General features: G+C 34.5%; 1 protein-coding gene across 1 annotated transcript in view; it reads right to left on the bottom strand.

The window, feature by feature from the left end:
• Positions 1-25,059, bottom strand: part of plx (PTB_TBC1D1_like and TBC domain-containing protein plx) — a 58,490-nt gene extending 33,431 nt beyond the window's left edge. The window contains exons 1-3 of the mRNA XM_068766053.1: positions 24,650-25,059; positions 11,742-11,824; positions 2,659-2,843 (exon numbers count right to left, since the gene is read on the bottom strand). Coding sequence (XP_068622154.1) covers positions 2,659-2,843; positions 11,742-11,807 — 251 coding nt within the window. The 5' untranslated portion in view covers positions 11,808-11,824; positions 24,650-25,059. The remainder of the gene's footprint in view (positions 1-2,658; positions 2,844-11,741; positions 11,825-24,649) is intronic.

The following is a 25,059-nucleotide window of genomic DNA, read 5'->3' on the forward strand; positions in this document are numbered from 1 at the left end:
GTGGAATTTTTTGAATTCTCAAATTGTGAAAACGCGAATAAGGAGCTTTTGATATATATATGAGTGTGTATGTTAGTATATACATCGCATATAGTAATTTTTAATTTGTTACCATTCAACCATGTGTATATTTTCTGACGTGTACATTGAAGGGTAATAAATATGAACAAATGTAACGATGATGAAATATCTTCATCAGACACTGCAGGCGTGATCATGATCTTGCCAGATCCGTGTGCCAGACGTGCCAATGAACCGGACGTTGCGTAAATGGAACCGAAATAACATCTCACGTCATTTGTGAGTTTTGCTACAAAAGCATTGTTTTGTATTGTAACATATTTAAATTTTCATTTTTACATATCGGGTCATTGATCTTTCGTTTTAACAAGTGTGACTTGAAAGGCAGCAATATATTCTTCATATCGATGTAGTACACTCATCATGAGGGTAATTTATTTATTTATATAAAAACTTTTTATAGATTTTATGTATAATGGCGAACTTAATGCCGAAATCATTCTCTACGAGTTACCGTTTAGACCAGTGATCCCCAAAGTGGTCTATATCGACCCCTAGGGGTCTATGACAACCTGCAAGAGGGGTCTACGTCAGCAAAAAAAAAATTTGGGGGTCCATGAAATGAAAATGGGGGTCCACGATAGTGGATCTCAACACATACACTGATAGTACCTATTTACTTACATCATACTATTTTATAATATCAAAACATTTACATTACATTACATTATTATATATGTTTATAAAATTGTGTAAGTTGTAGGATGTTGGTATTCGCTTTGTGGTCGCAATACATTTTGAACATACGCTAAACTTCAGAACAGTTAGAAATTCACAGGAAATCAATATCAGGTAAGTAGGAGGTCTACCCAACACGGAAAAACCCAAAACACAGGTCTACGACACAAAAAAGTTTGGGGAACTCTGTATTAGACTATTAGACCTTGAGAATTAAAATAATGAAATTTTAACGTTTATTTATTTAAACAATCATTTTTAATAATATTCATAATCAGTCATATGATAGTATGATGTAAGTAAAAAGGTACTATCAGTGTATGTGTTGAGATCAATATCGTGGACCCTCATTTTCATTTTATGGACCCCCAAATTTTTTTTCGCTGACGTAGACCCCTTGCAGGTTGTCATAAACCCCTAGAGGTCGGTATAGACCACTTTGGGAATCACTGGTCTAATAATTCAGAATACAATCGAATGCGGGTCACCGGTGGCCCGCGCTGGCGTGAAAGTGTTAAAGAAAATTAAAAATTAACAGCTAAGAAAGAAGGAAGTTACCGGCATGATGTATATTAAAACCCTGACCTTTCATATTGAATCGACTTATGAGATGAGGCAAATTGGACAATTACTTCCTGTCGAACTTTCATGAACTTTCTGATGACATTTGATGGCGTTTATTACTATGACATACTACATAAAGGAAGTCATAGGGATTTTCTGAATGTCGGTGTATTTTATATATACATATATAGTAGACGATATATTTTAACGCAATACACTTGCGTGCAAGAAAATCGACTCACTCTCCAAGTGTATTCATATCCTCTGCTTTTAAAAACGGAAACATATTATTGTTAGAAAATTATGTTTTCTTAATGCTTAAAAACTTATCTTTCTAATGATATCATTATCATAGAAATATATATAGTAGAATTAAAGAAAATTTAATAAAAAGGGATTGAAGTGATTTATAATAAATATAGTCGAATCGAACAGTGGTATCCTAGCGGTGGAGAACTGGAATCGTAGGGTCGAAGGGATATATTGTTACATATACATTGTGATATGTTCCTAGTATAGGCCCAATATATCAATATAGAGTACTATCTCGAACTTTCTAGAAATTCATCCGTAGTATAAGTAAATATACTCCCCATGACGACAGTTCAGTGTTGTTTTCGAGTTATAAGATTAAGATCTACGATCAGTGATACAAAGTGACTATATAGTAAGTTGTTTGGACAGTGATTTGTTGAGCGATTTGGTAGCGTAGTTTGGACTAAGCGAAAGTATAATTGTTTTAAAGTAGGGTGACAATCTGATCTGTGAATAAAGGACTCCCTGTGAACCAGTGGTGTTTCATTTCGAGTCAGAACCCACAGTACGTAACAATATACAGATATGAAATTTTCTCTTATAGACACTTAACATGCGAAATTATAAATAGCACAAATTACTACTGTCTGCAGTCCAAATATTGTGTTTATATATCTACTAGCTGATCCGCAAAAGTTGTTTTGCAAAAAAAAAAATTGATATTTTAATTTACAAATAAAAAATAAGGGTTGATCATAGAGGGGCCAAAATTTATGGTTGAATGTATTCTTGTATGCTGTATCATAAAAAAATAAAAACAAAAAATTTCGTTAAAAAAATATTTTTTTTTTTAAGTGTGAACAACCTTTATCACTTCGGGGTATAGAAAATAGATAGTAGCCGATTCTCAGACCTACTGAATACGCATATGAAATTTGGTAAAAATCGGTCAAGCCGTTTCGTAGGAGTTTAAGTTCGAACACCGTGACACGAGAATTTTATATATAAGATTTATTACAGTATATTTAATTATAAATCTTTTATGAATAATTTTTTAAAAACATGGAAGAAGGTACTTACAGATTGGAATTACAGTTTCCTGGCAGAGATATAGCTGGACTACTCCAAGGTAGATGCTCGGACCCATTTTGTTGTTGGAAGCCAATGTTTCTTGTCACAGCTCCGCTGTTCAGGGAGCCAGTAGACCCTCTGGGGCTTAGAGCCCCTGGGGAAGGCTCCCGCATCTGTGTGAATAGATCTGTTACCTGCAAAAGAGTTTAAAATTAATATTTCATTTGTAAAATGCGATACCTTATTTGTATATGTAGAGGAACTAGTTTCTTTAATAATTAAGAAAAGGACCAATATTTAGCCACTTCCGCACATGCAGTGGTAGTCGTGCAACAAAGTGCACCGCCCGCCAGCCCGCTGATAAATGCGCATGCGGCAAACAATGCGAATTACACAACTGCCACCGTTAAATCACTCAACACGTGTTTCACCCCTCCACGGGGCATCTTCAAGAGTTATGTTACACCGATTAGTGCCAAACACAGAGACCGTGACTCGGTGTTTAGCACTTGGTTCCTTTCTTAGTTAGGATGGACTTTCGTAAGGTAAGGCCTGAATCTACTAGTACTAGTAATTTCGGTGTATAAAAATTATATATATATCTATTGTTGTCGTGTTGTTGTGTTTCGCATTGTTTACCGCACGCGCATTTATCAGCGGGCTGGTGTAATCATGTGCGGAAGTGGCTAAATATTGGTCCTTTTCTTACTTAGGATGGACTTCCGCAAGGTAACGCCTGATTCCATTGAATCTTTAATAATTGTATTTTGTATATTAAATGTCGGTAAAGCAGTCGCTGTTTAACCTTGACACTTCATAGATGGCGTTGTTTATAATGGTGTTACGATGGCGTCCATTGCGGTCGCCGGTCGGTAAAGCAGTTGGGATTTGTTATCTAGTGTTAATTTAAAATATTACAAATTAAAGGGGGATAAAAAATTTATATAATAAACTCTAAATGCAATATTTTTTTTTACATAGCCTCGTTTTTGGAGACGACTCGATCGTCTGTCAGTTGGAACGAGGTCTTTAATATCACAAAGTTTTTCAGTACAATTTTATTTAGTTTTCTTCTTTCGTCCGTCACAATATGTGATATTCCATCTTCTTCCTTCCTTCACGTTTTCTTTCATTCTTCTTGCTTTTATTTACATATCTACTTTGCATAGTTTTAAATTCTTCGCACAATTTTATTAATTCTCATTTTTTTTAGTGTTTATGTACAATTTTAATTATTAAATATGTTTCTTTCTACATATATATATATATATGTTTTTTTTCTTGAACCTTAAGGTACTAACGGCTATATATTCTTCACGCAACTTGTTTATTCACTTGATTATGTCTGCACTTTCGTATCTACGGATGTAGTAATTTGATCTCATAGATCTCCTATGTACTAATATTTGTTTATAACAATAGTGATGTAACGTGAAGTAGTTTAAACTGTTTTAGTTCGAAATAATAATCAAAAGTCGGCCATCGGCATAGCGAAAGTTCATCCTTGGACTACATATACCAAGGTACGGGTCATGGAATATTTCTATCGATAAAATAATAATAATTAAACACAGTAATTGTAAAGAGTTAAATGATATTTACATTTTGCAAATTACAATTAAATATAATCAATTAATATCGATCTTTTAGAAATAAAGAAAATTAAATGGATGTTTTAATCTATTATAGAATATTTGTATATACTTTTGTATGGTTAATAAAAAATATTGTTGATTTTGTATAAGGTACGCCGATATTTGCTTTGTAAGAAGGTACTTCTTAAAGTTTTCAGGCAATGAAATCTAATATATTTAACACTGGGTCTGTTTTTCCACGAAACACAATCATCATCTAAACCAGAGTTCCCCAAACTATTTTGTGTCGTAGACCCCTTGCCATGTTTTTCCTTGGGGGTCTATGGCAACCTGCAAGGGGTCTACGTCAAATAAAAAATTTGGGGGTCCACGATAGTGAATCTCAACACATACACTGATAGTACCTATTTACTTACATCATACTATTTTACATAACAGATACAAAATTTTATTTTGAGTAGTTTTAATTTAAATTCAATTAATAAATGTATAAATTAACATGTGTTTTTACTTGAAGTTTTTATCACTAAATTTCACTACAGTTAGAAATATACAGGAAATCAATATCAGGTAAGTAGGGGGTCTACCCAACACGGAAAAACAAGGCAAGGGGTCTACGGGACAAAAAAGTTTGGGGAAGTCTGGTCTAAATTAAAAAGTATAATTTATTTATAAATATATATATATATATATATATATATATATATATATATATATATATATATATATATGTTGCCTGAGTAAACAACCTGAAGCCCCGTTTACTTGTCATTACCGGAAACACAATACGAAGCCATAGCAAGTTTGCATTTAATTCAACCGATATAGAGACAGATTTAGATACATCGATGAAATGAACACTAAGTTTTTTGCGATATCAAACACGTCAAGTTTTATTTTATAGTCAAACACGTGCCTTCTAAATTTCGTTTTAAAAAAATTACATGTTTATGAGTATAGCCAATTGTCTCTTTCCATAGATCGATGTGCAATATTTATAGCCGGGTACTGTATAAGGTTTACCATGCATTTATGCATTACACCTATAACCAATCATTCTGTATATATAGTTCATAAATATAATTAAACTTCAAATTTAACGTTTTGAATTTCTATCTCGTCTTTTTGATTTTTTAAATGTTATAATTTGAAATTTATGTTAGTCCCTTTCTTAGTTATTATTAGGAGTGCTGTCATATACGTGTGCATATCTAACTTCAATGCACATATTTTGTATATATTTTTTTCATATAATTTCAATAAATATGATTTTTGTAAAAAAAAAAACATTCTTTAGCGTGTTTTAAATGCGTATTAAAGTGCTGGTAGCGAAAAATTTCAAATTTCGAAACACGGCTCAGACTATCAAAGAGTTTGGCGACCTCTGGTATATATTATCTATAGTGAAGAAATGTTAGCTTGATAAAAGATTATATTATAAGAAGCTGATACAGAACAATTAATCAACGCAAATTTGCATTGGTAAATCTCTATCTTAAAACTTTTCTCGAATTTTGGTAGAAGATATGGTAGAAATGTACCTGCAAGATTCCATCGTAACCAGCTGAAAAAAGTACTTTTAATATTTTTGTGATTCGTGTTTCAAATGCGTATTCAATTGAAAAAAAAAAAATTTAAATTTCGAACTATGGCTCGAACTATAGGAGCATACAAAACCAATCATTCTGTATATTAAGACTGCACTGTTCAGAACTTTCAATGGATTGTAAATGTTTACCAAATCCACGACATTCGTATTTGCCGAAACAAAGGGCATATTTATGTTTTGACTTACTGCGCGAGTATCAAAAATCACTTCATCTATTACGTGTTTAACCCTTTCGTTACCTGTACCGCATTTTAGTGGCATCCATTTACAATCATGTTATTAAATGCGCTTTATTCAAAAACAATTCTTCTAAAGTATACTATGTATTTGCTAACAAAATTTTAAAAAATAAAAAAGACATTTTATTTTTAAACGGTTTTATTTAGTTCGACCCGTACGGAATTTGATTATTTATTTGGGTCAAAATTAGAAATTGAAATTTAAGCACCTTCCCGTTGTCAGATTGATCTGAAATTTGGTACACACATTTAATTTAGATGACAATACAATATAATAAAATCAATAACATTATAAATCTAAGATGGCCGCCGATACAAAATGGCGGATTACGTATTTTTTCATTAACCCCCTCAATATGGGTATCAAATGAAAGAGCTACACTAGTAAAACACGATGATTATGTCAAAATTTAAAATTCAAGATGGACGCCGTTCCAATATGGCGGACTAGGTAGATATTTTTCCACAACCACCACAATATGGGTAACAAAAAACCGTTTAACTTAAAAGTTTTTTAAATGTATTTTTTAATTTATAAATCAATAGGAATAAATCGTAGTAGAAGGTGCGTTGTTTGTTAATCTAAATATGAACGTAAAAATTGTAATGTGGACTTTATGTAGATCCCCGTTTTAATATTTATCACAGCCAAATAAATTACTAACAATTATCCTAACTTCTATTTTTAATTAATATACCAGTAGAATCTTTAAATGTCTGGTCGCTGAGGTCCTAACATTCTGGAGTGAAGACCACGGGTCGACAATATGAATAGACGATGATGAAGTCCTGGGATATTGGCAATATCTGATGGAACAGTCTACGTCCAGTGAACGACTTACGGCTGAAATTATTGTGATGGTGATATAGACTTTAACAGAATATCCTTATACGTAAATAGGTATAATAAAAAAAAATATTAATAAAGTAAAAACAGAACACGATGATAGAACTAAAAGACAGACTCTCAGTCGTATTGGAAATCTAGGGTATAGGCATATGTCAGTGAATGTCATACGGCTTTTTTATGAGGCCTCCGCTATTGGGACCTCTCCTTCCACCCCTATTTTGTTGGGAACAGGGTTTTTTATCTCTTAACAATTTTGTCACATGATTTTTTTATTTTCGTCCTCGTCTTCCATAGTTCACAATATCTTTTTTTCTTCCTTCTATCATTCCGTAATTCCATCTTCCTTTCTCGATCGTTCCATTCCTTTCATCCTACCTCAAACACTTCAGTTGTATTTTCTATTGCAGTATCACAGCTTTGCCATACGGCTTAAATTATGATGGTAATGATGCTATCTGCAATATTCTTCTCCGTCATCACATTTCCAAGACATTAACGTGGCTTGGATATGTTGACAATTGGTTTACTATTTCGTTACCAGAGCCGGAGTTAGCTGGAATCCACCTTGTAATGTTGGCTTATGTGTAGATCTCTGTTTTAATATTTATCACAGCCAAATAAATTACTAATAATCATCCTAACTTTCTTTTTTAATTAATATACCAGTAAAATCTTTAACACGTTGAACGCCATGGCAGACACCATGTGTCCGACAGCATACTGTCCCCTGGGGCCACATCATTAAATCGAAAATCGTCAAAAAATCGCCAAGATGTTTTTTTGCAAATATTGTCAGTAAAACCCTTAAAAATAATGGGCGACTTACGGAAACAGTGATTTACCCATTATTTTTCTGCGGGGCGGCGCGGGTCACATGCCTTGGTACAAACAGTCGAAACACTGTCCGTTGGCTCCCTAGAGGCTTCTGAAGTGATCGAGGGCATGCGGGACACGTGGTGTCCGAGGCGGCCTCTTGGACCCAACATGATGGCAGTCACATAGTGTCCGTCGCGGCCCGCTGAACTAAACATGGTTTTTAGTCTAGCGTTCAACGTGTTAAATATGTAACAAAGGAGAAAATTCAAAAAAGTTCAATAGCGTCACTTCGGAGGAACGTACTGCGGTAACGAAAGGGTTAAAGTCTATAAAGACTGCATTATGTTACGCAACTCGTTATAATCCGATGAAACAGTTTCTTTCGTGTTATCAGCGTAATGTGTTGTTCACGACGCATTCACTTAGCTTATCTATCAGGTTATTAGGTTTTATGATCTTAAATCAAAAAACATACACGAATTTCGACCTGACTTTGCTTGTCGCCATTGGATTGGCGCAGTCCAAAGTTCTAGAACTCTACAGAAATAGATCTAAATTATACAATATACTTTTAAACGACGGGTGACAAAACTACCTTGGACTCAATAAACAGTTCTTTACGTGAGAGTCATAAAAACAACTATTTTCATCGGTTTCACGGGTTATGAATGTATGGATTGTAGAGGATTTTGAAGGTGTGGAGAAGACTGACATAAATGAACTGCTAGCCTCGCACAACCAAGAATTCTCTAATGAAGAACTATTGCAACTGGAATTGCAATTTGCTAATGAAGAAGATGACCGTGATCGTTCAATAGAAATCTCCAAAGAACAAAATGTAACCTCCAAACAAATTTCAAAAGCGATGTGTTTGATTGACAAAGCTATGGAGATTTTTTTAAAAAACGATCTTGACAGCGGAAGGGGTTTTAGTGTCCCAGGCGGTAGCTAGGAATAATAATTGCTACAAGGAAATTTATTTTACGTTAAAAAAAAACCTGTTCAGCAAACATTAGATCAATTTTAGTGAAGAAAGCCTTACAACAGCCACTAGGACTCATCAGACAGTGATTGATTTTAATCTTCTTTTTCATAAATTAACTGAATAGTTTAATTTGTTTTGATTGAATACGATTTTTTTGTTTTTTGTATATATGTAATAAGATTTAATATTATTTTTGTTTTTTAAATGTTTACTTTGTTTCCTAACCCTGGGAAGCTATCTTCGATCTTTACATATTTTACTATGGAAAATCTTATTACACTTTGCGTCGTGTTTGTAACGTAACCACGACGCAAAGTGAGGTATTGGTGTATATGTCATTGACAAGTTAGGTTTTATTTTAGATATAACTTTTAAGTATATATAAGGTATAACATAGTAACTATATGTCGTAGAGTTGTCCGTGTGTTACAATACACAATGATTGTCGAACGCCTGATAGCAGCGCGTGAGGCATACAATTTAAATCTATTGCCTGCACCTAATTGTTTGCCTGTGTATGGCCTTGCGTAACAATCGACTCTAGTGATGTACCGTGAATATATTTATCGATAAAATCGTTTCTTCATAGTGTTGTATTCTTAACTTTTTATAAGAAAAAGATTTTAATATCGTAGGTTTTCATTTTAAATCATTCATATTCTTAAGCGTTAATTCATTCGCTACATTTTCCACTTTGAATCAATTCTATTGCAGAATGCGAGGTTGATCTATAACATAGTTCAATCCACATTGAGAAGGCTATGCTCGGAGTTTCGCTGAGGGATCGAATTGAAACGAGGAGACTGGTAGAAGATTCAAGATCATCAACATAGATTGAAGAATTGCACATCCGAATTGGCAGAAGGAGAAATTCTCGATTTAGCTGACCATTGATCTAGAAACATATCTTAACTTCGAATATACAGGGTGATTAGTTATAGATGCAAAAGCTTTAAAGAAGTGAGATCTATCAGTTAATGTATGGTAATGAAGAGGGCTGAAAATCCAAGATCACCAGAGCTTGGAGAATTGTTCGTCTGAAGTGGCAGTAGGAGCCGAAAAGTTAGAGTGCCAACTAAAGCGTACTAGGCTCCGCGCTAGGTGGAACGACGATACAGTAAGATCGTGGGATACGGACACACGTGGCGAGCTTTGGAGAAGGCGTACCTTACATGAGAGTGTATAGGCTGAAAAGAAGAAGTTATAAAGCAGCTAATATCCATTTGCACTACTTTGGCATTCTTATGATGAACTCAAGTAATCACTTTATTTAAATTGTAAAATTAACTAAGGGTTCTGGTGTGGAGACTACAGACCAGCAAGCGCAGCGTAGAACGTCAATCCACAAGGTGGAGAAAAGACCTTGTTAAGGTTATCCGAAAACAATGGATACAGTCCATTTCTAACTGGGGGGATTGGAAGGAAGAGGGATTGGGATGGAAGGATTGGGAGGAGCGATTGGGATGCAAGGAGGAGGGATTGGGATGGTGGGATTAGGAGGAGGAATCGGTATGGGGGTTTGGGAGGAGGAGGGTTTGGGATGGTGGGATTAGGAGGAGGAATCGGGATGGAGGATTGGGGGGAGAAAGGATTAGGATGAAGGGTTGTGAGGAGGAGGGATTTGTAGGAGGTATTGGGATGGGAGATAGAGAGGAGGGATTGGGATGGGGAGATTGGGAGGAGGGATTGGGATGGGGGGATTGGGATGGGGAGATTGGGAGGAGGGATTGGGGTGATGGATTGGGGTGTGGAATTGGGAGGAGGAATTGAGATGAGGGGATTGGGAGGAGGAATTAAAATGAGGGGATTGGGAGGAGGAGAGATTGAGAAGGGGGATTGGAAGGAGGAGGAGTTGAGATGAGAGGATTGGGAGGAGAAGGGATTGGGGGATATTTAAAATCGAGCAGTGGTCGTCCTGCAGCTGAATTGATGATGAAAGTGATAACATATAAGCGTTGCTATTACCTTCAATGTGGATCTACTGTACAGTGTCCATTTACTGCTGATTAAACAAAAAGTGTCTTTGTCTTTGAGTATATAAAATGAATATTTTGAAAATCGAAACAGAGATATACATGGTGATTAATTTAAATGTTTTAAACGGGGGTGAATGCAAAATATCTGCAGAGACAGATAGTAAACAATAATTAATTTTAATACGTATTCATTCGAATTTTGAAAAAGGGTTTTTTTTCTATATTATCATTGCGTTAAATATTTCTGAAACCATTGATTTTTGTACAGGTTGTATACATCAATTGACGGCAAATGTATACATAGAATACCCGGCGATAAATATTGCACATCGGCCTTTGGAAAGAGACAATGATCGAGCATTATCTTTGTCCCACACTACCTATGTGACGGTTTGTCAGACGTGCAACAGAGATATCGCTCTACGAAGCCGAAATTAGCCGATTGTCGCTTTCCAAAGATCTGTGTGCAATATATATCGCCGGGTATTGTACATACCTTTAAAGCTTTTACATCTATTTACAATCATTCTGTATAACTTCTCGCAGTACAATATCTACAGGAGCAGATATTACACTACATTTTTTTAACATATAGTAATCCAAATTTTGTAAACGATTTTTTTACTATATCATCATTACGTTATTATTTCTGAAACAGTTAATTTTTGTACAGGATATACCACACATCAATTGATGGCATTAAATATACATTCGCATTTTTAAACCACACAAATGCTACATCTTATAAATATTTCACATAGAGCTGCTAATTGAGTTCATCCATCGTTGTGTTTACGCGAAGAGGTCAAGATGTTATTTGTTTCCAAACCACAAGGGCTTAGCTCTATCGAGCCTTAACATACAGCCTTCAGTCGTTTCGAAATCGTAGAACATATATACTTGGTTACCCAATACAATCCATGCTCAATTAGTAAACACACAAATCACAAATCAAGTCTGTTAACAATATTCATGCTGGGAAACATAAAAAACGAATCTGTGGGTAGTTTGAAAAACATTACCAAATGCTTCACGATAATTGTAGAAGTGTCCGAATGAGAACCGAACAGTGGTCTGTTGGTTATCATTGCCACCGGGTTTGGACCTGTTAAACATAGACAGTTTTAACTACATACTTTAGTCTTATATTATGACACTCTTCTTGATGGGGAAATCCCCGTGTAACTTATGTGTAAGGAATCATATGAAAAGGGAATGTATCGAAATATTTTTGTGAGTTGTACTGATTTATATAGGCAATTTCATACTATATTTTCTAGACGACCAGTTGTTGCTTATTATGAATTCGGAATTATAGGATTCCGAGTCCAAAAAATCATCTACAAAAAACCAAGGTCAGGTAGCTGATGGAACCGATGGTTTTTGGAGCCGAAAGGTTCTCAAGTGCCGACAATAAGGCAGTGGAGCGACGACATAGATAAGATCACGGGAAGTTGCTGAATGTTGGCAACGCTAGACCAGTATCGTTGCGATCTTAGAAAGATTTAATGGAATCAGGCGAATTTCTTACTTAGGATGAACTTCCGTAAGGTAACTTACGGAAATTCATCCTAAGTAAGAAAAGGACCAATATTTAGCCACTTCCGAACATACAGTAGTAGCCAGCCCGCTGATATTTGATGATTGCAGCCGATGATGATTTTTGCCGCATACGCATTTATCAGCGGGCTGGCGGGCGGTGCACTTTGTTGCACGACTACTACTGCATGTGCGAAAGTGGCTAAATATTGGTCCTTTTTTTATCTTAGAGAGAGTTCTATGCCTTTCAGTGGGCCTCTATCTGTTGAAAAGAAGAATGTAAACAAAGTTAACAAATGTACAAATGTATATATGTTACTAACTTTCATTTTTAAATCAAATTCGATGCATAAATTTTCATAAAAAAATATCAGTAGTGCAGCGCGTATCATAAACGACTAATTATAAATGATAAAAACAATAACTGAAAAAAAATTGTTGAAAATGTTCTTATGAAGAAAAAAGAGAAGGCAAATATGTAAGAATAACACTGATTAAACATTCTCGCATATAATCAAATATTATATTAAATAATACATATTTTCCCAGCTGTCAGATGTTTGAGGTTTTCTTTTTAATTTATTTACATTTTTAAAGTAGAATCTTTATTTCACAGACATTAGCGTCCGTGCCTTTGTTTTTACAATTACACTAACTGATCTCACAAACGCTGTTTTGCAAAAATAGTTTTTAACTAATACATAAAAAATAAGGGTTGATCGTAGAGGGGTGAAAATTTAGGGTTGTATGTATTTTTGTATGCTGTATTATAAAAATAAAAAAAAAAAACAAATAAATTTGTTCCAAAAATAAAAAAAAAATTAAGGGTGGACCACCCTTAACATTTAGGGGGATGAAAAATAGATGTCCGATTCTCCGCCCTGGCCGATATGCGCGCTAAGATTCACGAAAATCGGTCGAGCCGTTTGGGAGGAGTTCAATCACGCACACCGTGACAACATGGGTATTTTTATTTTCTAAAATTCCGTGCCTCAAAGGGTTAAACAACGTACTAACTTAAATCATATACTATTTAGAACTAATTTGAAATCAGGTTATTTTTTTTTGAAACCATTAATGTCTTATTTATTTTTAACGATACCCTAATAATGTCCAGTTTTTAAAATTACGTTTCTTGCGTCCACTTCCTTATCCCTACTCCAATGTTTAAAATTAATTGTCTACGTTTCTGCCCATAGACGCCTTCTACAAGGCATAGATCTTCACGGGGATTCACCGTAATCACAACAACTAGCTGACCCAGCATCAGGCAAGTCTCTTTAAGTCTCTCTCTTGTGAGCAGTAACAATCCTATATAATTAACGCACTGTGTCAATTAAGGTCTTATACCACGAATTGAACCCACGAACTTCTATCGCAATATATATAATAATAATACGTAAACTGTAATCAAACAAAACATATTGTATAACATAATTGCAATATAAAATATATTCATACGAAAAATCTTACTATCTATTATATAAAATTCTCGCATCACGGTGTTCGAACTTGAACTCCTCTGAAACGGCTTGACTGATTTTTACCAAATTTAATATGCGTATTCAGTAGGTCTGAGAATCGGCTACTATCTATTTTCTATACCCCTAAGTGATAAAGGTTGTTCACACTAAAAAAAAAGATTTTTATTTTTTTAACGAAATTTTTTGTTTTTATTTTTTTATGATACAGCATACAAGAATACATACAACCATAAATTTTCACCCCTCTACGATCAACCCTTATTTTTTATTTGAAAATTAAAATATCAATTTTTTTTTGCAAAACAACGTTTGCGGGATCAGCTAGTTTTTATGTAATAATTGAAATGATATGCCTCGAAGAGCCGAGATAGAAGTCTCGATGAGGCAGTCATACATAATGCTTCTATAATTTGTATCTATGTATTGTTCGATTGACTATTGTAACACTATTTGCGATTTTTAAAAAGCATCTTACGTTTACGTGACTGTATTGTATGCAGAAGTATCCTGTTCTAGTCCTTGAAACCTGAGTTTACTTGAAAGGATAAAAGGTTTTGTTTTTACCTGTACTTTATACCGTTCTACGCTCGCGACGGAGTACTAAACTTTGGTTTGTATATAGGGTCTTTATTTACATCTTTCGTCCTTCTCAGTCTTTCATTCTTTTCACTAATTTCCCTTACAACATCTTTGATTTCTTTCAATACATCACCTCATTTTCTTCACCTTACCTCGAGAGTTCTACAGATTTTACATTTATTATTTTTATCATTTATATTTCATTTGTCACTATAATAATAACAATAAAGCATTTAACTTCTTGTAGAAAGAAAAATTACAGAGTTATGAGTTTCTTGTTTTACTAGGTAAGGAAAGGACCAACATTTAACCACTTCCGCACTTGCAGTGGTAGTCGTGCAACAAACTGCACCGCCCGCCAGCCCGCTGATAAATGCGCATGCGGCAAACAATGCGAATTACACAACTACCACTGTTAAATCACTCAACACGTGTTTCACCTCTCCACGGGGCATCCAGGAGTTATGTTACACCGATTAGTGCCAAACACAGAGTGCAACACACACGCATTTATCAACGGGCTGGTGGGCGGTGCACTTTGTTGCACGACTACCACTGCATGTGCGGAAGTGGCTAAATATTGGTCCTTTTCTTACTTAGGATGGACTTCCGCAAAGTAACGCCAGATTGCATTAAATATTGTTTTACTAGCTTGTTTCTTAATCAACAAGGACCCCTCCGCGGGTGAATGCCTTCTCCAGCTCGGACCTGCCGTTTTGCTATCGTCTGCCCATGACGTAAGCGGTCTTCCCCTTTGAAATTTACCCTAATTTTTCACTACAAAAGTATAGAAAATACAAATTCTTGTTGATTTATTATTTAATTAACTCATAATTTAACTTAGTAAGTATTATATATATCTCAAGTTTCAATAAACTTAAAGTAATGATCATCTAGATGTACTTGGTGACACCCTGACCCACATTCCTAGACACGATTTGTACGTAACGTCGACTACCAGTAAGGCACTTCCAGCCATCAACAGTTATTATACACCATTGTTCTGAATGCAATTATTTACAAACAAAGATGGCGTCTGCCTTTGGAGCATCGCATTATATACACCTATCCCTCGATTTACACGGTAGATACGTTCCTGAGTAAAACGTGTAAATCGAAAATTAAAAATTTTCAAGTCAAAACCGTGTAAATCCAGAAGCTTGCAGAAAATGCACGATTTTGCTATTTAAGTTGTGATTTTTTTCTTTCAATAATTTTAGGTGAACACATGAATAAAAATAAAATGCATTGATAAGTTAAAATATTTAATATATTACGGAAAAACTGTTTTTTTTTTATTATATAATTTAACAAAAAATAAATTACTCTCATTCTTTTTTTCGCAATCGAAGGTTCGAATTCAATGTCATCGCTTGAAGTTATTTGTGCCGATTCGATGTTTGAAGCAGAAATATTTACATTATGAGAGATGGTAATAAAATCGGTTATTAAACAAAAAAAAACCTTTTTTGGAAAACCGTGTAAAGCGAAAACGTGTAAAACGAGTACCATGTAAATCGGGGGATAGGTGTACTAAGAGAATTAATTCAGGCCTTTCATTCAGTATTAAATTTTAATATATATAACACATTTATTAAATAGATGAAATTACATGGTTAACCCTTCAACTGCCTATGGACATATCTGATAAATCGCCGGGTGCATACTGGTCAGAACTGCCACAAATAAAGCATGCTAAATTATATCGAATCACCTTAAAATACAGTTTAAAATCGCTTGCTCTGAATGTGCTACAGACAGGATCATAAACAATAATATTTTAATTAGATTAAAAAAAATATGTCGGAAAGCAAGAAGAGCAAACGCTTCTATCTAGTATAGTTCAAAGCACTGACAGAAATATACAAATACTATCTCCGATTATTTATTATCTGTGCCATTTGTGGCCATGTGTGGCCAATATTCGATAGCGATCCACGTGTTTCTGTTTTTTTTAATCTGTTGTTATTTATGTATTGCGATGTTGTAATGTTTATACTATAAGTCATTGTAATGACTGCTTTCCCACTATTGAGATGAAGGTTTGTTCACAATGCGTGGGCAATTCATCACATGTTAGTTTACTTTTGGTATATTTCTTAAGTTTGTGAGAAAGAATTATTTTTACAAAAAATAATATTAGAGTATCTGTATTATAATATACGATACATATACCAAAATGTCTTTTTTTATTTTTGTCTGTCTGTTGTATCCGGTTAATTTCTGAAATGGTTTGAACAATTTTTACGGGACTTATATTAGCAGGTGATGTAATAAGAAGTAACTTAAGCTGATTTTGTTTTGGAAAATTTATCAAGGCAAAAAAACCTAAATAAACTAAATTACTTTTTTGTTAAATTCCACGCGACCGAAATCGCGAGTACTGCTAGTTCATAAATATATATTAATACATCATAAATATAAAACAAAAAGTAAATCGGAAGTTGATACTTTTCAAATTTACTTTTTTAAACTATTATAAGTATTAAAAAAAGTAAAACTTTTGTATCGAGACAATTTGTGAAAGTGCGACACAAAAATTATTGATTATTCAATGATTTTTTAATGTTTGTATATTTAATTATTGTTTAAAAAGAATAAATAAATGTATAATAATAGAAGCCAGGTCAGCAATCTATTTAATTGCAAATCTAGATAGAAATTTCAGACAATAAATAATAATTAAATTGGATATTATTATTTTTTCAAGATGTAATACATTGTCAATTTTTTTAAGATATGGTTGACTGATAGGAACTGGTGATATACAAGGTGATTGGTTATTGGTGTAAAAGCTATAGTGGTGAATTTATATTTCAGTTCTGTCATTTATCGTACGGTACGCTTTTTCAAAATCAATGGTTTCAGAAATAATAGATAACGTAATAATATCTAGCTAAAAATGGTAAAAATAAAAAATTTATATGTGAATAAAAATGAATTAATACTTTGGTACCAAAATTCATATGAAAACTGATCTAAGAGAGAAAATGAGGAAAGGAAGTGGATAAAAGAACGAAAGAATCTAGTAAGAATAGAAGAAAAATGCGAATATGTTATTAAGTCCGTGTCCCATAGATGGTAGGGTAATGGGAAAGTCCCCAAAAATTGGGACCACAAAAAAACCCATCAGTGCATTAGTCTACTGTGGTATCGACCACGATTCAGACCTAATAAGACCAGCTCATGCGACCTATAAGTCTACCTTCATGGCGTTTTAGTGATCAATTTATAATTATCACGTTGTTTTTGAAAAGTTATTTTTGTACAAAAAAGATAATCTCTCATCTCAGTTTCTACACAAGTAATGTTTGCTAACTGATAACGATCTTGCTTGCTTTAAAGGGGGGGAGGGGGTACCTATAGTTCAAACCAGAGTTACGCAAACTTTTTTCTGCCGTAGACCCCTTGCCATATTTTTCTGTGTTGGGTAGACCACCTACTTACCTGATATTGATTTCCTGTAAATTTCTAACTAGTGAAGTTAAGTGTTAAAAACTTAAAGAAAAAAACATATTAATTTATACATTTATTAATTGAATTTAAATTGAAACTACTCAAAATAAAATTTTGTATCTGTTATGTAAAATATACGTAACATATTAATAATTTTTTTCCTTCATAGGTACTTTTATGGATAATGTAAATGTTTTGATATTATAAGATAGTATGATGTAAGTAAATAGGTACTATCAGTGTATGTGTTGAGATCCACTATCGTGGACCACCATTTTCATTTCAAAGACCCCCAAATTTTTTTTTCGCTGACGGAGACTTCTTGCAGGTTGTCATAGACCCCTAGGGGTCGATACAGACCACTTTGGGAATTACTGATCTAGAGTATTGTTCAATTTCAAGTGTCACAAGTCTATACATTAGATATCCAAGATATTTATGTAAGATAACTTCCACCACCATTATTAATAACTATGATTGCAACCTAATTTAACTGTTTTCTCGGTTATAGAGAATACTAAATATACTAGTATATATAGACCACTTTGGGAATCACTGAGCTAAATCGAGAATTTCTTAATAACTAGCTTATATATATTATGTGGTACTATTTGCAGGTTGGTGCTGTTCGTCCTATGCGGCGCTTCGTGGAAATGCATTTGGCTGCAGTCCAACAACGATTGCATCAACACACGGCTACCAGCACCTTGCAATTCTCTTATACACTTTTATGTATTCATTTATTTACTCTTTTCAACTAATTTTGTACAGGCGCACCTAATGCCTTTAGGTATTCTTTACCAGTCAACCTAAGGTAGTGCAGAAACAATTTGTAGGCAGTGACCACAAAGTTATATATATATATATATATATATATATATATATATATATATATATATATATATATATATATATATATATGCGCGAATTGAATGTCAGCCAATGGCAGACGATGGCAGATAGAGGAAAGAGGAAGTCTCTCGCTTCGGAGGCCAAGACCCACTTTGGGTCACTGAGCTAGCGGAGTAGTAGTATATATATATATGTGTGTGTATGTGTGTGTGTGTGTGTTTTTTCGCATTAGCATTTATGAAAAGATAGCTTAAATGTTACTATATAATCTAGTGTATAAATATAGTATATATGTCGTACAATCAGTTGCCGAAGTATGAAGAATTGCTTGTTTGGAGTGGCTATGAGCGGAGCATATCGCTCGAGAGCTGGCCGGAAACTAGACAGTTGCTCTTATAAATGAAATTTAACAATTTTTCATGTTCACACGATATTTAGATCATAAATAAGAAACGGAAGGTCAAAGATATCTCAACATCAGACCCATGATTTGTTAAGTTTTTGATGATTACTACATTTAGGCGTTACGAGTTTAATATTAATTTTCTTTATTTCTTGTAATTATCATGTCTGTAATTATAAGATATAAATGCTATCGTTGTTGCAACCTAAAGACGCTTATTGTAAGGCATACACCTCCCTTAAATATATGCATTAAAGAACCTATCGAAAGAAAACTTGATATAATTATTAAGGGGAATCCCACGCCCGAGCATTCTATATTTAAATCGTGAGAAAGAGACAGCGCTCTACAATATCTCGCCTTGTGATTCGCTGACGGTTTTTAATGGTTGATTATTATTTTGATAGTTTCAGGATATAAGTTCACGGATCCCTCCGTTCCGCTGCTCCGTGCAGCTGCAAGGCTAACAGCACCAACATCATACGAGAAAATAGTTTCAGGAATCGGTATAAATATGCACTGTTTCATCAATATACACCCTCTCGAAGTTTAAAGAAGCGGAGTTGAAATAATATCCGCTCCCCCGTATCAACGCCGGGACACACGCCTCACATCGAGCCCCGGCGGTGTCGATGCACATGTCATGCACTACTCACCTACACATGACACGGCGGCCGCGCCCGCCTAACCCGCGCCCAAGCGAGGGCGGCCCGGAGAGGCCCGTGTCTCTCCCGACCGCCGAGTAGTCCTCGCTTCGTGCTACATACTCAACACCTCACTCACTACACTATACACCTACACGGGTATAGTTCTTCACGTGTGAACGTCTTCGTCGTAACTGAGGTACGATCTCCAGTGTAAAATTTTTAGGCCGTGGACCTCTGTTTCCACGATGAAGCTGCACAAAGCTTAGACCGGCTAGAAGCACAACTTCTAATACAATGCAATATACACCCAAACACTAGCCACCACGCCACAACACCCGTTTTTAGTAACGGCCGCCCGCTTTCTAACCGCGAACAGCGTGGGCGGACTGTGGTTGGATCCGGATCTCTCGGCTCGCCTGTGGTCCAAGCTGCCGTCCCAACCTTGAGGCACACTCCAGGAACACACCCCGTCAATGCTCTACCGCGAAGAGCCTTAACAACCTGTGAGTCCCCGTGCAACTGGCAGCATCCTACCAGCTTTTTTAGTTCTAGTTCATGGACCCTTCCACTCCGTGAACTCAGCTCTGATAAAGCTGTAAAAGCCTTAGGACTAACAGCATTAACATCAACAGAGAAAAAGCAAATCAACATATACTTTGGACTTCCTGTTGTCATTACCTCGAAGACCTACCTACCAAAGAAGAATTCCTTGAGCATTCATTCACCCTTTTATAGTTTTTACACCCATAACCAATCAACCTGTATATCCTTTCTATGAATATCAAAAATAGTGTATACCGTATAGGAACAAAAACAACAACAAAATAACATACATTTAACTTTAAATAAATAAATTAAAAAAACTTTTAAATTAAACGGTTTTTCGATACCCATATTGTGGTGGTTGTGGAGAAATATGTACCTAGTCGGCCATATTGGAACGGCGTCCATCTTGAATTTTAAATTTTCACATAATCATCGTGTTTTACTAGTGTAGCCCTTTCATTTGATACCCATATTTAGGGGGTTAAGGAAAAATACGTAATCCGCCATTTTGTATCGGCGGCCGTCTTAGATTTATAATGTTATTGATTTTATTATATTGTATTGTCATCTAAATTAAATGTGTGTACCAAATTTCAGATCAATCTGACAACGGGAAGGTGCTTAAATTTCAATTTCTAATTTTGACCCAAATAAATAAACAAATTCCGTACGCGACGAACTAAATAAAACCGTTTAAAAACCTTAAAACGTACACATTGACATTGATTTTAACTGTCTTGTAAGTTTTAAATTATTTATAACATAGTTAACATCTATTCACGTGTTACTTAACTTTATTATTGACAAATAAACCGGAAAAGTAGATAAAATTATTTACTATTTTTTTTAAGATAATTTTCATATAAGGAAATAGATCTACATAAGAATTAACTTTATTGACTTAACAAGATAAAGTACTAAGTAAGAAAAGGAGCAATATTTAGCCACTTCCGCACATGCAGAGTATGCTCTGTGTTTGGCACTAATCGGTGTAACATAACTCCTGAAGATGCCCCGTGGTGGGGTGAAACACGTGTTGAGTAATTTGGCGGTGGCGGTTGTGTGATTCGCATTGTTTGCCGCATACGCATTTATCAGCGGGCTGGCGGGCGGTGCATTTTATTGCACGACTACCACTGCATGTGCGGAAGTGGCTAAATATTGGTCCTTTTCTTACTTAAGATGACTTGATGGACTTCCGCGAGGTAACGCCTGATTCCATTAAATAATTACTTGGTTATAGTGGCATATAGACTGAGACAAGCGACCATAGATAGCGGATACGATTCCTTGATAATATCTTATATAATTTATATTGTGCATTAATTATATAGGATTGTCACTACTCACAAACAAGTTTCCAAAGGATTTACATCCTCTGCGTACCATAATACCACACTGCGATCGCCAACCCGCCTGCCAAGTGTGGCGATTATGGTATATCCTTCTATATATATAACCTGAGCCCATGTTTTGGCTATTAATTCGTAATATGCGTAATTAATTGTTTACACTTTTAACTGTACAATTTTTGCAAGGAATAAAAAATAGAATACATTACATCATAAAACACGCTGGCATGAATATGTAGCAATAGTTTCATAATTAACAAATAATATTTTTTATCTGTTGTAACACTGACGTAATGCTGTAATGTTTGTTTTTATAGTCTGTTATGGCGCTATGTTATTTATAGCTGTCCGAATAAATATTATTACTTCGTCTTTTACCGTTAAAAGCTATTTATTCGTTAAATTTAAAAAAAAATTAACAATAGTCCATTTTATTTATTACTAGTTTTTTCTATCAAAAAATTCCCTTTCATCTAAAGCATCAACCTGTCTAGGTGATGACTGTCTCAATGTGAAAATGCCATAGAACTTCGATAAAGATATCTATGGAGGTGTTTACCACAATCCACGCTGCTACCCACCGTCTGGAAACTCATTTTTAAGCATTGACAATCCTATAAACCAGAGTTCCCCAAACTTTTTTGTGTCGTAGACCCCTTGCCTTGTTTTTCCGTGTTGGGTAGACCCCCTACTTACCTGATATTGATTTCCTGTAAATTTCTAACTGTAGTGAAGTTTAGTGTTAAAAACTTAAAGTAAAAACACATTTTAATTTATACATTTATTAATTGAATTTAAATTAAAACTACTCAAAATAAAATTTTATATCTGTTATGTAAAATATACGTAACATTAAATAAACAATTTTTTTACTTCATAGGTACTTTTATAAATAATGTAAATGTTTTGATATTATAAGATAGTATGATGTAAGTAAATAGGTATTACCAGTGTATGTGTTGAGATCCACTATCGTGGAGCCCATTTTCATTTCATGGACCCCCAAAATTTTTTTTCGCTGACGTAGACCTCTTGCAGGTTGTCATAGAACCCTAGGGGTCGATATAGACCACTTTGGGAATCACTCTTTTAATATAACTGAAGATAGTTTAAAGAATTGGCTTATATAAACCAGTGTTTCTCAACCTTTTTTGTGCCATGCTCTACATAAAAATTTCGACCTCTTTTGTAACATATATCTTTTTATATTAAATCCAATGAGTTAAACTCGTACCCAAATATGGGAAAAACTGTTCTAGACGATGTAATTCCAAAGGTTCGCAATGGGTTTCTCATGGGTTGAAAAATGGTGTTGAAACGTGGTGGTCTGTTATTGGCAACCTTACAGTCTTTCAACGAACCATGAAAAGTTCGTTCAGTCGTGCAATGAAATGCACCGCCCGCCAGCCCGCTGATAAATGCGCGTGCGGCAAACAATGCGAAACACAACTACCACCATTAAATCATTCAACATTTGTTTCACCCTTCCACAGAACATCCTCAGGAGTATTGTTACGCAAATTAGTGTCAAACACCGAGACTCGGTGTTTGCCGCACGCGCATTATCAGCGGGCTGGCGGGCGGTGCACTTTATTGCACGACTACAGCTGCATAGCGGAAGTAGCTATATATTAGTCCTTTTCTTACTTAGGATGGGCTTCTGCAAAGTAACGCCTGAATCCATTCACCAGAGTAACTGGCATAAGTGGGCAGGGCCTTTTTTGCGGCCACTGTTTTTGCGGACCTCTCGTTCTCTCTCCCATGTCTGGGATGGAGACGTTACATTTTGGGTAAATAAATTTTTCAGGGTTTTTAAATTATTTTATTACATACTCCTTTCTTCCTTAACAATATCTTCCCTCATTCGCATATCTTCTTTCGTACATCACCTTTTTTATAACTCATATTTATATTTCTAGTTTTATAATAAGAAGTGGACAAGATTAGTTGATACTGGGCATGACAAAGCGCGCAGAACTGATGAACTCTGAGCCCATTAGGTTCTTTATTGGTGACCATGGGCCTGTAAAGACAGTACAGGAATTCCATTTACGAGATAGACAAACTAATTAAGATCTTCGGTAAACCAACAGCTTCTAACCCATCTTTATTAGAAACCTATATCCACCAGTGGACATGCTAATAATAATTATGATGTGGTTTAATTTAATTAAAAGAATATATATTTATTTCAAGTCACGCCAAAAAGGTAAACATAATATATCGTTCCATTAGTTTACTATAACATTGTAATTTAATTCAATATTACTTATTAAACATGCTAGAAAATATATACATAGTTGCATAATAGTGAACTATACACAGACCTAACCATAATAAGCACATATTTAAAACGCTTGATAAAACAGATAATAAATACATAATTTGTATTTTAATAATAATAAAATAGTAAAAGAACTATTAAATCAATTATAGACAATATTTTATATTTTCATTATCTATAGAAAAAAATATCATCGAAAGCATTTTGTATTTTCAAATGTGTCCAACTTCGATATTCGATTTATATGCATTGAATTATATAAACACGTACACTATTCAATCAAGTCAATGCATTTATTATTAAATATGTCATTACGACATCTTTATACATTATATAATACATATTTGTATAAATGGACACTTCTCAGTTATAATATATTTTTATTTAATCCAATGGTTGTCTGTAAGAAATGGCGAACTGATATGAGAAAAGCCAATTGTACTTCTCTGTTGTTATTGCAATATTTTATACAAATATTAAGGAAGTTGCTTAGTAAATATTATTAATGATGATAGTTACATGTTGTATATATAATTCAAACCTATATATGTAAAACTTTGCCACACCTAACAGAAAAATGTAGAATTCTAAATAATTTAACAAATTAGTTTGAATTCAAGGATGCGTTATAGATATAATAAATTTAATTTTAATGACAAATAAAGAAGTTCTAATTTCTCGTGTGACTAATTCATGGAGAAGGAAATCATTTTTAAAAATCAATATTCAAAAATCGAACATTAAAATAATTCGACATTCAAAAATATAGATAACAAACGGTTACTCACCTTCGTATCAATCCTTTATTTTAACACACACACGTTTTTATAATAAAAAAAACAATACAATAACGAAATAAAAAAAACACTTGTATTCTAACACGATTGTTTTGCATCAAATTCACCGCATAATTTGTTTTCACTCGTTCGAACATTGAATACGTTATTTGAAAACAATTCGCGGATTCGTCACGACGCCAAGACGTGTCGGACGTATCTTGGCAGCGTTTATTTCACAAAATGTCCAAATAATTAAGAAAGTGAAAATAAATAAGGTCCAATTCGCATGCGAACAGTAATAATATAGCACTCAACCAAAATTCCACGTTGGATAATTGAAACGTTGTAAGATAAACAGCCGTCTCGCGCGACAGCGGCGCGCACACTGAAGTCAACATGGTGTCCGTAGCCGAGCTAGC

This window comes from Battus philenor, unplaced genomic scaffold (assembly GCF_028537555.1).
Source record: "Battus philenor isolate CCGP_79_NKW_IND1 unplaced genomic scaffold, ilBatPhil1.0.hap1 SCAF_20, whole genome shotgun sequence".
Classification (NCBI taxonomy): Eukaryota; Metazoa; Arthropoda; class Insecta; order Lepidoptera; family Papilionidae; genus Battus; species Battus philenor.